Source organism: Haemaphysalis longicornis, unplaced genomic scaffold, assembly GCF_048455015.1.
Source record: "Haemaphysalis longicornis isolate Haplotype H1 unplaced genomic scaffold, Haemaphysalis longicornis Haplotype H1 scaffold_2, whole genome shotgun sequence".
NCBI lineage: Eukaryota > Metazoa > Arthropoda > Arachnida > Ixodida > Ixodidae > Haemaphysalis > Haemaphysalis longicornis.
This window is the reverse complement of record NW_027526295.1, coordinates 229,390,292-229,406,691: the sequence shown is the minus strand read 5'-3', so window position 1 is coordinate 229,406,691 and position 16,400 is coordinate 229,390,292. Positions and strand designations below refer to the sequence as shown.

The 16,400-nt window shown below is 46.4% G+C and overlaps 1 protein-coding gene across 9 annotated transcripts in view; it reads left to right on the top strand.

Moving 5' to 3' along the window:
- The window catches only part of LOC144170057 (protein 5NUC-like), a 41,493-nt gene extending 31,376 nt beyond the window's left edge, over positions 1–10,117 (top strand). For all 9 annotated transcript variants that reach the window (XM_077699581.1, XM_077699583.1, XM_077699586.1 and 6 more), the window contains one exon: positions 9,319–10,117. In XM_077699581.1, coding sequence (XP_077555707.1) covers positions 9,319–9,461 — 143 coding nt within the window. In that variant the 3' untranslated portion in view covers positions 9,462–10,117. The remainder of the gene's footprint in view (positions 1–9,318) is intronic.
- Positions 10,118–16,400: the final 6,283 nt, after the last annotated feature.

Sequence of the window (16,400 nt, the reverse complement as noted above, 5' to 3'; positions counted from 1 at the left end):
ACTCCAAAGCCTCTTTTCGGTGGTTTCTTTATGACGTCAAAGAATGTTGCTTGTGTGATTGGTGGCTGCCGACCTACGAATCCATCGCCAAGAGACATGACTGGGTGATTGTAGCGGGCTTCCTGTTCCATTTGTTCGTGTCACTTGCGCGCAGTAGTTCTGGCCCATATTAGGTCACACCTGCCCATATTGCGTCATTTTTGTATCTTGCATTTTTGGGGTTAAAATTACGTCTTTTATGGCTAACATGAAGCTTAGTGAATTACCTAAGGTCAGTTCTGTCAAACTGAACACAGTTGTATTTTGTTGTCATGGCCACTTTCAACGTTATTAGCACCGAACCGAACATTATGCCTTAAAATTCTCTTTCTGTAGCACGCAGTGGTGTAAGAGACAAGTTGAGCATGCAATTGGGACAGAGAGTTCGCGTTCTTACCGTGTCTCAAATTTGCCTCCGAGTGGTTATTTCTAAACTATCAACTCAGAAAATTGCGCTTATCTAAACCCGATTTCGATTTGATCGGCCGCCGCGTCTGGATTTCCCATGGGGAGTAGAAGAGCTGGGCTTTCGAACATACTGGATAAGAGTTGCGGTGAAATAAAAATTCCAAATCCTGAAAACGCGAAAAAGGGTATCCCGACCTACACGCGTCACGAAACAGTGTCATGAATTGTTCTATCTTTGACGTCACTTCGCCCTTTTCTGACCTTTACGGGTACCCAAGGCAAGAACACATTATTTGAGGGCGCGTAAAGGACAAAGGGGCATTTTTTACTCTCGAAAATTAGAGATATCTGTACATAACTATTGTTTGCGGCGTCATTCCCCAGTTATGACTATGCCATGAGAGGATGAAGTCTTGCCCCATCCACCATAGGCGCTAGAAGAGATAATTCAGTGTCCTTGCAATCTGTGAAGGACGATGACCAGCAAAGCTGGGCGCCTTCCCGGCAGTGGACGAAACAAAACACGTTTGTTTGTGCCCTGCGATTGAGCATACTTTTAAGTTAATTAGCTCAAGAAAACTTGAAGAACTATACTCGGGTACAACTCAAGAACGGCAACAAAAGTTGCCTCTGCGCCTCATCACCGTAGCCAGCTGTTCCTGCGTGCGCCGCAAACAGTCCGTTACTGCGAGGGTTTTGAACGGGACACGAGTCGTTTCGGTCATTTCTCGCACTTAGTCTGCTTAGAAACTACTGCATGACGCCAAACAAAATACTTCAGAAAATGCGTGTCGCACAAGTCCTTTCAAAACGCGCGCGCGTTGATACCCGGCTCCGTCGCTTCCGCGGGGTACTGTAATGTCACATTAATATGGACGCCTCCGTTCTCCAGAAAAATCGTCCATAATGTGAGTCATCCATAATAACGAATCAAGGTCAAAAACACAAACATTAAGAAATAATTGTTCCAGGAAAGAACACGGTTTATTCAGCCCAAAAAAATGAGATGTGGGTTAGCACTGATGCCTTCCATCCTACTGTGGTGTTCAGAAAGCGCACGACGTCGGCTATTTGAAGTACTTGAACCCCATTCATTGCCTCCACCGAACTGACCAGAGTAGCCTACAGCCCCTCCTTTTATGCGCAGCGAATATTGCCACAAACCTTTTGTAGCGTGAGCTACACTGGCCGAGGTTGAGCAGTTTCGCGTGGACCCTGAAGGGCCGTGCTGCGCAAGCGCGAAGAGCATTCGATTGGATTGGATTGGATTCGATTGAATTAGATTGCATTGGATTGGATTGGAATCCAACTGGAATACGGGTGTCTAGAGAATTGGGTCTGCACATGCGCCGGTCTGTTCATTCCAGCGGAGTGACGTCATAGCCGCGGCAGACGAACTGGCGCCGGTGCGTGCCCAGCTGTGTGCCTCCGTTGCGTAGTAGCCAAGTCTGACGCTACGCCGGAGCCGCTTGATAGCCGTTTCGCTTGGCTCCTGGAGAACCGTGCTGCGCATGCGCGAGGAGCAGTGACTGGACTGGATTGGACTGGACCGTACTAGACAGGATTGGATTGGATTGGATTGCTGAATCTTAGCTCACGCTCCGTATATCCTGACATAGCCGAGCTAAGCCACTGCTAATTTTTTTTTCGTCGTGGCATCTTGTCGGGAGCGTCGCGACTTGCTCTTTTCGGCGTATACCGCACCGGGAAATCTTGTTTGATAGAGAAAGGGTGTCACCCCGTCATCACTACCGTAAGGTGTTATTCGCTGATCACAAATGTTCTCCGTTTAATTTGGTGGCACTGGAAGGGAGAGCGTTCCGTGATAAATGCGTGTTTAAGCTTTGTATGCTCGGCCAACGGTAAATTCCTGGTACCCGCTGGGGCGTCTGGGAGTCAAAAGTCATTTAATTTTTTTTTGTACTCCCGCGTCCGTAAAAACAAGACAAAAATGCCTGTATTTGTCCATTTCGTTCCCAACATAGCCGTCCATAGTCCGCACTTCGGGTTTCTACATTAACGGGTTAGAATTGCATGGGGAGAAACCGGTCGCCGAAAATATCGTCGATCGCGGGGTGTCCATATTAATGGGGTCCATATTAACGAGACATGACTTAATACACTAAATGAGCTTTTGCCATTCTTAACTCGTACCCAAGTATGGACATTTATTCTAGCGGACAAACGTAGGGCGGTCCACTTCCCTCTCTAAAACCCCATGTATTTCCAGCAGACGGGAATTCTGTAAGGACTTCTTTGGGGACTACATCTTTGGGGACTACTTAATTAGGGCAAATAAATGAGACGGCGTAATGATAGAGTCGTCTTAGCGGCCAATTGTATTATGTATTTCGGAATACTTTCGATAAAACAAGATTGGCACCCAATTTCAACTCCATCATATATTGGCACCCAAGACAACTTCATCATATATTTCCTCCCTTTTTATTGCCAGGCTTCGACACAATCACGAGAAGCAAACACATAGCTGTACAAGAAAATATTTCACACAGTGCCGCCATTCGGATCATCTGGCTGGTGTTGCTATAAAATTGCTTGAGAGTAGGCAGTGGTTAAAGAGGCCCCAAACAATCAGGCACTGACTCTTGTACTCTGAGCTATTCAACAACAAGTGATAAACTCTCGCGAAGAAACTGTCGTGCCGGTTGAGCATCCGCATCTCCATGGAGCCACGCCATGCGTGTCCGCCAAATTCTATGAAGCCCCGCGAGCATCATGATGTCGTTTCGAATGCCACCCTCATTCTCGATATGCAAAAACCTAATGCCATATGGGTCTAACGGAAAATCTTCATGGATTGGTCTACTACTAAGTGATTCAGTTGGAAAAAGGAAAGAAAATGCACTGGGGATATTATTTAGCCCGTCTGGGGGCTCACCTGCATACAACCGAGTGCGGGGGGAGATGATAGAGGGAGGATGAAAGATTAGAGAGGAGAAAGAGTGTGGTAGAAGAGATAGGGAAGCTAGAAAAAGAAAGAGTGAGGCCTCTACGCAAAACGAAGCAGCAGCATCAATGGCGCCTACATCAGTCTGCCGTCTAAGGTGAGTCCGGCGGCCTCAAGGTAGCCCAGGAGGTGGCGGAGCACGTCACGGCGGGCGCCGTTAGGGCCCGTCGGGAAGAGGAGCTCTTCCAGGCGCTGGTGGGGCAGCCCAAGACGCTAGCGCGAAGTGTGCAACACTCCTCGCTGGGCTGCAAACTGTGGGCAGGAGCAGATCAGGTGCTCCAGCGCCTCAGGCTCGGCACAGTGGGAACAGGCGGGGAGGCGCAGCGGCCTTGGCGGTGCAGTCGGGCTGATACGTCACAGCAGTTGAGGCGTAGCCGGAGTTCGCTGTAGAAATTCTCTAAATGAATACGTGTTCTGTCGTATCTGGCCGCTTACAAATCGTACAATAAGTGTCCCACATCTCTTCGAATCCCTTATATTGTAGCCCAGTTTAAACACTCAGTGTCCTCAGTTGTCGATCATGTATTGACATCAGATAGTAATTCTATAACGTCTGCAACTTCACTCTCAACCAAATTACGACAAGTAACTGAAACTCGGCGTAATGATGAAGTTGTCTTAGCGGCCAATTTCAGTACTTTTTAAAGACGACAGTCTTCTGCTAATTAATCCCGAAAATTCTGGTCTGTCTGTCTGTCTGTCTGTCTGTCTGTCTGTCTGTCTGTCTGTCTGTCTGTCTGTCTGTCTGTCTGTCTGTCTGTCTGTCTGTCTGTCTGTGTTTGTCCCTCGATCGACTCAGCCTTCCACCCAAAAGTCAAAGGAATACTTGAATGAGAAGTTTATATAGGCAAACCTTTTTCGAACCACTAATTCTGGAAACGTGCTTCATACTTATCAACGTTGCACAGCAAAAAAAAACCATCAGGCTGATTCGAGGCCAAACATCAAAACGTAATAGGTATTTGCAGTGTTCTTTTAATACAAGTCTGCTTAGTTTTCGCGGTAGGAGGAGGAGAAGAAGGAGGAATAAACGTTTAATTTGCAAATTTAGAGCAGATGGGCGGCCGCCTCAGTCCAGGTATTCGCGTGCTTTCGCTGCTCTGGTGACCCACTGGATGAAGTTTTGCTGGTCCTGTAGGTCCGAGCTTCTCAATAAAACATACACATTGAAAACGAGTTCTGACCCAAAAATACAAGCGCTCGCGCCTCGTGGCGGCATTCCGAGAAGTCCAGTAATGAAAGGTTCCAGTAGACGGCAGGCGGGCAGTGGAACGCGTTAACATTTAATTGACTGGAGGAAACCTCCACCGTGTCTATCGTGGGAGGAGCGAGACGGAAGGGGACAAGCATGAAAAATGGGCGGGAAAAAGAAGAGAGGCATTTAGGTCGCAGCGGCGGGGAAAGACTATCGTCCTTCGACGACATTTGGAGCGACATAAGCAGATTCGAAGCCGATTTTTATTTCCCGCTCTTCCAGTTAACCTTCGGAATTCCACTTTTCACCGAACTCAGAGTTAGTCATCGACTTCTTATTTGTTAACGCGCAAGTTGTTGGGGTTAAACGCGCCAGCAATTCCATTAATTTGCCCTTCACTTTGCTACTGTGTTTTTATAGCTGACGACAGCTATCACAGAAACAGCACTTCCGAGTGTGCATTCGTCTTTGAAATATACGGCTAAATCAGTCTAAAAAAATCAGAATACCTTCTTGGAACCTTATAGGACAATTCGGTAAGGCGACATGTTAATGTCTACTAGGCATTTCAATGTCCCTTTAAAGGCGAATATGTACCCTCATATTGAGCTTTCGGAATGTCATAAGAACTTGGCAAAGCTGAGCAGCAGTTCAAACAAAGAACAATAAAGGGAACCCAAGTGAGGCATGTTCCCTTTATATGTCTTGTTGTGCAGTTGAGAGTCATAACACAAATACAGCAAATGCTTCCACTGCGTACTACAATGTTTTGTAAGTTTCGGCAGCCTCGCAATTTTCCTTCTGATTTCTACTGAACGTCGCAATTAACTGGTTTGTCGTAAGAACACAAACAGACGTCCGGTGTGGCGCCGACACTCTGGATGACGGCTGATGCACTGAGATAGAACGCTGCTAGAGCCCCTTCGCTTGGAAGAGCGGTGTTACTTTTTACAGAGGCACTTTGTCGTTGACCCATATCGAGAGATTGCGTCCTGTTTCCTTCTATCAAGCTTTACACTATCGTAACGAGGATGTGCGCGGCTGCCCCGCGACAGCGTGGGAGAGGGCCGTTGCAGTGTCGATGAACATAGAGTGCGCATATACGCTAGTATTTACACCGGTAAGAATCACTCTACGCTTTCGAAAGACGGAGGAGAAGGTTCAGTCATAACAAAAAAAAAAAAAAAACTTTACCATCTCTTCCTAAAGAAAACTGAGAGAAGTGCGAAAGCTTTCTCACACCAAAACTGCGTAAAAAGTGCGTCAGAACCTTCGCTAAAAGTGCGTCCAACCTTCGCTGAAAGTTTGTCCAATTGATCCTTAAACCTTCAAAGACCCAAATCGCAAACGAAGAACGAACCCATGCGACGGTTTTTCGCGCACTAAGTAGACGCACATCTACGAACGATCTAAATGTACGCCGATACGTGGTTTATAAGATAAAGGTGTACTATTGTACTCCTTCTTCATGATTGATGGTTGTGTTGTCTATCTAGAGCAGTTCCTTTTCGATATTTTCTCGTAAGCGTTTTGACACAATGGAAACCCGGTTTCACGTACGCGAATTGTGCCAGGAGACCTTATCCGAGCTTTTCGCTCGACCAACCGGTTTATGTGGAAATTCATCAGTTTCGTGACAGGAGGCCATCGGTCCCACAAAGAAAGCCTTCGCTTAAAAAAACGCACACCCGGCAAAATTGCCGTGAAATCGATTCCGATGGCTTCTGGTGCACATTAGACTGCCGAGTAACTACTTTGCGGCATTTTAATTCACATCGCAGAGCAAAGTCGCATCAAAGCCCGGCAAAGTCACAACTATGTCGTAGCAATGTTGTCACATAATCGCATCAGCTGCAGCTGTTTTTCACATTTTCGGTTCGTATAGGTGCCTGTAAATATTACGGTATAGCTGGCAGTTAATGGCACGCTCCCGCCTGATGATGGCTGCCACTGTTCTGTCGCGAACGGGAGCGCATGTCCGACGCCGTCGCTATGGAAACGAGTGGAAGGATGCTAGAGGGAAGAGTGGGAGAGAGGCGTGAGAATCACCGGTTTTGTAACGCGGAGGGACTAACCCGTGAAATCACCTCGTGTGAACACCCATCCTCAACTTGTGGATCGTCATCGGTATTCTAGCACGCGAGTTTTGTTAAATCAGTTTTGATGGTTTATGAATAATTGTATTCCAACGCTCCCGGATATGGGCCTATCGACGAGCATACAGTATACTACACACAAGGAATGTCTTTAGGATGGCTTCAAATAGCAATATAAATTGAATATCTTAATGTAAATATTACCACACTCCAGTAATCCGACGGCAGCGCAGAGTGGCGGTGCCGTCAATCTTTCGTTCGCGCGAGAGCGGGTGTGTGCCTACCCACCCCGGCTTGACGAAGAAAGGGACGTTCTCTCTCTCTCTCGTGTTTTTTTTTTTTTTTTTTGAGCACTTATTTTCCTTCTCAACTGTGACAGCGTCCCTATTGGACTGCCAGAGGATTTCTAACCCCTTTTTAAAATAAATAACTCCTTACTGTTGACGAGTCATTACATTTACGCTACAATATTATCGCAGTAAAACGTGCTGTAACAATCGTATAATTCACTGCGATTTAGTCATAATGTCCTCAGGACGCCACCATGCGCTACCTGTGTCTCACCAATCGCGTGGGATGGTCGTGCAGCACCTCTGATTAATCACAATAATCCCGCGTAACATGTGCTGGGTTTGTTTATGTTTTGGTTTTGCCGACCGGCTGCGCCAGGCTGTGTTATCGGCGTTATCTGTGGACCAAGTCAGGCGCGTGTTCCATTCTTTATTTTTATTCTTCATGTGTTATCGCCTTTGATAGGGAGATTGTTTTGAACTAACGTCACCAGCCTAGAATAATGTTCTTTGATCTACAGTGTTCTGGATGCAATTCGACAGTTCGAGAAACACAATTGAAAGTTGGGCGAGTTGGTGATACATTTTGGAAGTAAGCGCGAAAAATGACTACACGTTGGAAAGAACGCAGGACAAGAAACCCTCGCGCCGAAAGATAAAGGCCCGCAGAGCGTACGCCGTGGTATTCAATTCGCCGACACGCGCCTGCGCACGTCACTTTCTTGACTGCTGCTTCGCGGCCTGTGTAATTTGTGAGTTGTTAGGGGAGCACAAGTTCGTTCCAATAAACTTGTTTTTAGATGCGACGCTGAGAGGAGCATCTCTTGCCGGCGGCCCTGTCCTGCGTCCGTCGTCGTCGGTGTCCGCGTCCGCACAGCTGCGTCTCCGCTCACCCCCTCTCCTCTCTCCGATAGCGCCCTCTCTCTCCGCGGTCTCCTCTCCTTCGGGCGCGCTGCGAATATAAGCGGAGTGCCGCGCTCCGGCCGGTCTCTCAGTCGACGGTCGTCCGCGCTACGCTTGCTCTTTCTCTTTCTCTCTCTCTCTCTCTCTCTCTCTCTCTCTCTCTCTCTCTCTCTCTCTCTCTCTCTCTCTCGCATTACCCGACGATTGCTCACGCAGTTCGAGTAATCGACCCAACGGAAACGCACAATGAAACCCCCTTCAGCGTCGCATCACACCAGGGTTCCCGCGAGGGGAGGTGGGCGTAATTTTTCGTTTAAGCCAACTGCATCATCTTTGGCTTCGTGACAATATTGGCAGGTACAGTTCATAGCGTGCAGCCTAAATACCTTTCAAACCAAAAAACAAGCTTTTATCTTCCAGGAGTAAATGATGTAACTTTGGGCTTCTAAATGTAACGAAGGACACTGACGCCGAATTTTGTGCGGTTTTATGCTCACCTGTGTCCCTGTCATGGGGCTCAAATCGACCGACGTGATAACTTCCGGCTGCCAGCTTCAGGTGGACGGGGGGGGGGGGGTTGTTTTCGCACGTGACTTTTTTCTATTTAACTGAGGCTAGCTTACGTTGACAGGGCTTGAAAGGAACCCCAGACCACTTTTCACGACCACCTATGGCCTGAACCTCCCAGCCGAAATAAAGGAATTACTCCCGCCGCATACAACAGGACTCAAACTGATCATGGGTGCATTGGGCGTAGAGGTAAAGGCGCAAAAAGGAACCAAAAAACTCCATAATGCGCGCCAAAATTTCAATTTTTGTTTTTTGTTTTCCGTTGCGCCAGCCTCCTGGTTCCCTACATGACTAATCTGCACTTCGCTGAAGGAGAAGGCGCAGGCCACTTCGAGTTTTAGCCGCTGGAAGCTCCTACGTCATGCACCGTCGTCCATCTGTCGTCACAGATTGACTGGAGATTATTTCCAACCAATCGAGACCGCGGCGATCAATATCAATTTAAAATGGGTTCCGAGCCATGCATGGCGCCAATAATTGCAGCACGGTTTCTCGCCATTTTTATGAAGCGAACCCGGTCAGTTTATAGCAATCGAACTTTGCTGTCAGCACTACTTCAAGAGTTCCGTGCCAAAAACAAAATGCCATGAATAGTACTTAAAACGTACGCCACCCACACATTGAATGTATGCAGGCGTGGAGTAAAGAATACGCGTTAAATTTGGCCCCGTGATGTTTTCTAAGTAAGCGTAGAATTGTCGTATAACACTTTTGACATGGTTTCATATTTACACTTCGTATCTCCTCTGTGAAATTTCTTCGCATTGCGTACATATTTCTCGACGCACTATAGTAAAGAGCGGCGGAGAGTCTTAAGTTGCTTTCTGTTTTGTTTTTTCTCCCATCAAGGTCCGGTGGAGTACGAAATTCTTGTAGAGTATGTGAAGCGGATGTCTCCTATCAAAACTGGAATCGAAGGACGCGTTATCCTGAAAGGTCTCAAGAAAAGATTGAACAAGCAGCCGCGGATGGTGAAGAGAAAGCTGGAATAAAGGATCTAAAGCTTCGCAAACGGCGCTCGCGATTTCTATACAGGTGTTTCGATATATAAAAACTGTGCTTGATTTTTAAGCCTCGCCTATTTCCGAGAAGTATTCCAGACGTCATTTGACGTGTGTTCATAGCGCTTGAAACGCTGGATGTCTGACGCAGGGTTAACGATGACGTCAAAAATATTCAAGTTTGAAATCAGGTGGTTCTCTCGAGAACGAACGTCAGCCGTAGGTCGATGTTTAGAGAGAGTTTGTATTTTTCATTCGCGACCTGATTTATACAGAGAATTGGTACTACTTTTTCCCTTTTTTCCGAGATGCAGTGTAACAATAAGAAATTTCAGCTTCGTGCAATGTTTTCCTTTTGCGTCAGCAACTAGGGCACCGCCAAGCACTTTACTGGGGCTTCATTATGGTTGGCCCGGGGCACCCACCACGCTTCTTCGTTCATCGTAAGATCCTTTCCGTGAAAGTTTTACTGTCATCAGCTGAACGAATTCATGTCAAAGGCACATGAGGGGACGTTATATGAAAATCCCGCTGTCAAAAAAATAATTCACTTCCTTCGCAAGGACAGAATTTTAGTGGTATCGGTGCTCGCCGAAATGCCACCTGTCTTACTTACACTGCTTCGACAATCAACAGTTCGTTTGTACGCGAAGATGATGCTTTAAAAATTACTCGGGGTGCTCAAGTCTGCTTACGTGCTTTGAAGGCAAAAGCCTGTCGATACTTATTAACAACTTCTTTACTGGTACATCGTATTATTCTATTATTCTTTAGTTTTCTTTCTTATTTTTTTGGCGCAACTTACTTAGAGCGGTTCTTCTTTTCTGTTACACCATGTTTGCCTCGGTTTCTTCGTTTTCATTTCATCTCAAATCGTGAATTACATAAGCAAGCAGACTGGCACACACCCTATCTTCGTTAGTCTCTGGGTTCTGTGCAGCTGGTGTGCACCCGTTCTACGCTGGTACCATCACGTTAGGCGTCGCGAGACACGGACTATTCTAAAACTTTTATGTTTCTAATTAGTAGCTTTGTGAATTTTGACCCTCCGCGGTGGCCCAGTGGCTAAGGCATTGCGCTGCTGAGCACGAGGTCGCGGGTTCGTTTCCCGGCCGCGGGGGCCGCTTTTCTGATGGAGGCGAATAGAGAAAACGCCTGTGTGTACGAGATTTCGGCGCATGTTCGAGATAGCCAGGGGGTCAAAATTAATCCGGAGCACTCCACTATGGCGCGCCTCATCGCCTGCGTCGCGTCGGCGCGTTAAACCTTACAATCAATCAATCAAGCTTTGTTTGTGAAACGGGCACATTGGCCCCACAAATATCCCGATTCCTGGCCAATATCCCAAGTGAGTATGTGGACAAAGAAGGGAACAACACAACGACAACAACGTTTGTCCCACAACCTGGCAATGCGCTACATAGCTCAGTGGTAGAGCACTGGGCTGCTGCTGTGGAGGCCCGCGTTCGACCCCATGGCATCAAAAGTGTGCCTTTATTCACTCTTTAAAGCGGCGACCATTTTCTTGACAAAAACAGTAGCAACAAAAAAAAAAAAAGCACGCATACTCCGCCAAATGGTGATTCTTGAACGGGAAGCTTTGTCGTTATGGATTCTTTGGTTGGGCAATCCCACACTACAATCACTAAAAAAATCATGCATTCTCCGTCAAACGGTGACGATTCTTGAACACGAAGCTTAGTTGTGATGGGTTCTTTGGTTGGGAAATCCTACACTGCGAGCATGTTCTACTCTGGGGGTATGCTTTTCTAGAATACCCACAGCGACCCTAGGGTGTGCACTCCGTAGGCCAAACCTTTGGGTTTTGGTGTGTATGGCGCGAATCGGTACCTTCTTCTTGGCGTTAGTGAGCAAGTGTTTGAGTGGGTACCGGTTTGAGCTGTTAAACCCCAAGATGTGGCGTTAGGTCTAGCGTCCTAAACTTCAAAATGGGAACTTAGGCCTAAGGTCTTATGGCTAAGAGCCTTACAGCACGCAGAGCAACGCCATTCTTCTCGCGACGGATTCTTTGGTTTCGTTCCAAGCCGCTTCGGCCTTGTCGAAATGGAGCAATCGGATAGACGCCTGCTTGATAACGCCAGCGACCCAGGTTCGATTCCGGCCACGAAAGTTGTTTTTTAAAGAGCGAAGTTGTTTAGCAAATCGTAATTTTTTGTGTCCGCGGTTAAAAATACCAATAAATTGCCGGGCGCGCGCACGTGAGCGCGGGCCTCGCGGCGACCGCCCGGCAGTTAACAAAACCAAGGAAATGCCTAGCGATCGTGTGTGCGTGCCTACATAGGACCTCCAAGCATCCCCTGCACACGTTTGTCAAGCCAACCATACCAACCTAGGGAGATTGGACAAGATTGCGGCAACCACGCGGAAAAAAAAAAACAAGAAAATGCCGAGCGCTCGTGCGTGCATGCGTCATGACGACCGCCGAGCGTACTCTGCGCTCGTTTACCAAGCCAAGCATGCCCACTTTGCGAGACTGACCAAAATTGTGGCGACCGCCCGGCAGTTGAAAAACAGGAAAATGCCGACCGCTCGTGTGTGCATGCCTCGCGGCGACCTTCCAGCGTCCCCGGTGCACGTTCGTCAATCCAAGCATGCCCACTTAAGGATATTGGCCAAGACTGTAAAGTGAATAAACTCCAGCATTCGTCCTATTCGAGGCAAAACGTGCTCGGAATGAGAAAGACATGTCGTAGCGTACGTACGCCCCTCCAAGGTGATGTCTAATGATTATCACTTTCAAAAAGTGAAAGAAGCTCACACTCATTGCAACACTGATGGAGTAAAGGTAGTTGCGATAGGAAAGAAGAAGCAAATCAGTGGCAATCTTGGACTTAAACCTTCGTCATGGTCGTGAAGGTTGCGTACAACTTCGCCACCTTCATGTCTTACACGTTAGTGTAGGCTTCCTTCATTTTTTTCTTTCACTTCACACGTTCAATCATCATCATCATCGTCAGAGAAAGGTGGCTTTCCTGCAAAGCGTATTGGTGTACAACACCATCATTGAGGCCAATAAAGCTTCGCTTTAACAACAACAATGATGCATTTTCCCTGAATGCAGCAGCTTATGCTCTCGCCATAAAATTAGCCCCTGGATAATTCTTACCGACGTTAGTCTCACTTCAGAACATTATACTGCTTGCTCGTGTAATTCGCACCGTAAAACGAAGAAGAAAAGCGAAGAAATAGACGCGCACACGGTGTAGCACAGATAAAACAGGTTGAAGTAATTCGCAGCAAAAGACAAAGAAACGATAGCGGATTAAGAAACAAATACAAATATGATGTGGCACTAAACAAGTTACAATAAGTACCATCTGGCTTTTGCGATCAAAGCTTTAAGCAGACTTACGGCACTCGAGGAGAGAGAGAGAGAAACAGTAAAGGAAAGGCAGGAATGTTAACCAGGCTACGGGCTAGTATGCTATCCTGCACGGGGGAAAGGGGAACAACGAGGAAAAAGATTAAAATAGAAAAAGAAGGGGAAAGGTACGGACAGAGCATGCAGTGGTGTGCCCAGCGGTAGGACACTCGAGGAATTTGATTTACCTATGTACCTTAATGCATAAATGCATATACTTGTAAAAATTCTGGTAAAAGAATCCTGGTTGTCACGCGCATTCACCCACCAAGAAGTTTAAAACACTGTGATGCGTATTGTGCTCGAATTTCGATCATGGTTGTTCTTTCTTGTTGCACTGACACAAAGAAACGCTCGGCTCAGAAACCCGCATCTCTTTTGGGCCTGCATTTCCTGTTCTAGTAAGAGCAGAAAGTATACGCGTCACCTAAGTAAAAATAAGGAGATCTAGTGAAAAGCACCCGTGTTAGCGGTAACGTATATTGTTGAAAGTTTGACAGAAGTGTGCTGGACAAGGTGTTGGAGCAGGAATGTCTTTCAGCATCGTGCATGAAGCACCCTGAAGACACCTTCCGCAGTTCTTTCGGCCTTTGCTCGACGACAAATTATGATATCGTAGATTATAAGCAAGTAATGTAGGCTGGAATTCCTCCCTTTCTTTTCCCCCCTGCTTCTGCCGTAAATGAGTATGAAATATTTTTCTACGCCCCGCTACAAATGACGCATGCGCACTCGCACGCAGGTGAGAAAAAAAGTGTCTGCGCACGATGAGTACTGCTAACGGCAATATGTGCCCAAAAATTCTGGAAGTTTTCGGTGCTTTCAATGTTCTCATTTTAATTTTCCCAAACTTGATAACATGTTCTCAATACTGTTTTTGGTGGCAATGAAATGTGGCATGGGAAAGGGGAAGTACGTGCGTCAATTTCTCCTAAGCTTCAGATAGCTTAAGAGTTATGAGATGTTTATGCTTGTTATAAGTTGTTTGAAAGAATAGCAGTTTTAGAACGGTGGTGAGGCTGTGAACTTGTTCAGTACATCAGCGCTTACACCATGGGGCTACACCCTGTTTTTCAGATCAAGCACGAGGTTACCTAGTGATGGGATAGCCTTTGTGGTGCTGCTGAATTGTATCATTTCTGTAAATGACAGCCGACCGTATGTAAAATATGGCAGTGAAGGCCACTTTGACAAAAGAGGGGAATGTTTGCCTCTCGATGCCTACCTCCATTAAAAGGGACCTCACTGCATAAAAAAATCAATGGATCCTCAATAAGGGTTAAAGGAAGTGTAGGGAAAAAATGAGATTAATTAGGAATAAGAAAGAACTCTTAACTCATCAGCATAATTCGCCCTTTTCGCGCACATTTTCTCAGTTGACAAGGTGTAAACAACGCCAGTTTTATTCATAAACAATTGTGTGTTGTTATTCCATAAAACAGCTGCGTAAAGCACTGTCTTAGCGACCGAAAAAAACACCGTGCACTCTTAGCGAGGAAAATTAACCGTCGCAACTAAGATTTCTCAACATATTTCTTTTCCCTGAAAAAGTGCTAAAAAGCTGTTGTGAAAATGTCAATTAAATCTCACAGCAACTGTACAGCAAATATTTTTGCATTTGTAAATGGCGAGTAGCAACTGCAAGTTAATGTAATGGCAATGTACGCAAATTAAGGCCGCAAACGATGGGGTTAGTGAACTAAAGGGCCAATCTGTTTGTACGACATTATCTGCACTGAAAATTGGCCTGATAGGAAGGCGTGAAAGGCATTCGTGGAAATATTTGCTTGACACATCAACAGTAGAGGCGATACTTCAGGTTACAAGTACAAAAGTGAGGTTAAAGCAGGCATATCACAACAAATGACGCGGGTTCCATTCCTGGCCGCGGAGGCCGCTTTTCTGATGGAAACGAAAATAAAAAAAAACGCCCGTGTGTTCGAGATTTCGGCGCACGTTTAAGATCCCCAGGTGTTCAAAATTAATCCGGAGCCCTTCACTACGGCGCGCCTCATCACCTGCGTTGCGTCGGAGCTACAAACCCTGCAATCAATCGATCGATCGATCGATCGATCAATCAATCAATCAATCAATCAATCAATCAATCAATCAATCAATCAATCAATCAATCAATCAATCAATCAATCAATCAATCAATCAGTTATTGATTACTTATTATATATTGAATTATTAGTTATTAATTGATTAATGGCGTGCATTAAAGCACGTAGCACTGAACACGTTTGACAACTATACAGCAGTGTATTGACTGCGACTGAATCTGCAATATACCTTAAGGCGAACAATCTTAAAAATCGTCGCAGGTGGGCTTCACCACAACGCTGCAGAACGACCATTCATAGTCACCAAATGTGCAAATTTGGGGAATGATGAGGCATCATTAAGTAGCGCTTGAAACAGGACGAAAGCAGAGGAGACACGCACGACGGCGCTAACTCGCAACTGTTTTTATTACACATAAGCACAAATATATTTTCAAAATGAACACGTGCCCAGGGGCCGAATTCTCTAGAACGACGGGGCATCGCTTTGGAACAACGGGGTAGCGCCATGCAAATGCATGTGTTCTGGGGTTGGGGCCGTCGCTTTGGGGTTCTCTGAAGGTAGGATGAGCCGCAGAAAAGCGCTGTGGCAAGGGCGCGAAGCGACACCCACTGCCCCCCCCCCCCCCCCCCGTCGTTACACTTGTCGCTTACAATGGTTACAATGGTTACAATGGTTACAGGATTACGGTTCGATAAACATAAGATTACATGAAAAGGAATTTATTTTCTTCTCGAATGCATTAACTTAGGTGTTCAATGAGTTTTTTTTTAAATGTAAAACTGTTGCGAGCTATAGCGCCATCATGTCTGACCTCACGGTGTTCGTCCTGTTTCAAGCGCTACTTAATCAACACCAACTAGCCCAACTGAATGACGAGGCTCAACATGCGATTACAGCAAACTATAAAATGCGTTACATTGAAAAAATAAAAAGCGCTACATTGCACTGCATACTATCTGCGCTGTGGCAACAGCGCTATGCATACCATATTTTTCTCTAATCGCATGCCCTTCCCTGAGTGCAGCGAGATCCAGACACCTTCGCGGCACAGGCCTGCATCCCGGGAGACCTCCTGATCTGCAACGATGGCTGTGGGGGCCCCACCACCGCTGTCTTCTGGATTTCCTCCGGGAAACGGGTGCCAACTAGTACCTCTAAGACTTTATGCCAAAGGGCATACTATCGCAAAAAAAAATGCTGTGCCTCGTCATCCGCCTAACTTGCACATTTGGTCACGATGATTGCTCATCCTGTAGTGCTGTGGTGAAGCCCACCTGCGGCGATTGTTAAGAGTAAAAGCCCCCTTTTGCGAAAAACCATTGTTGTTGTAGTTGTCCGATCAAGAAAACAGCTCCCGCTAAACAAATAAATAAACAACACGTGCCATCCGCCTGGAGTTGAACCGAGCCCAATGCGCTGCCACTGTGTTATCTTAGCTCTTTGTTGCCTGGTTTCACATCAACAAACACATTTCTTACGGA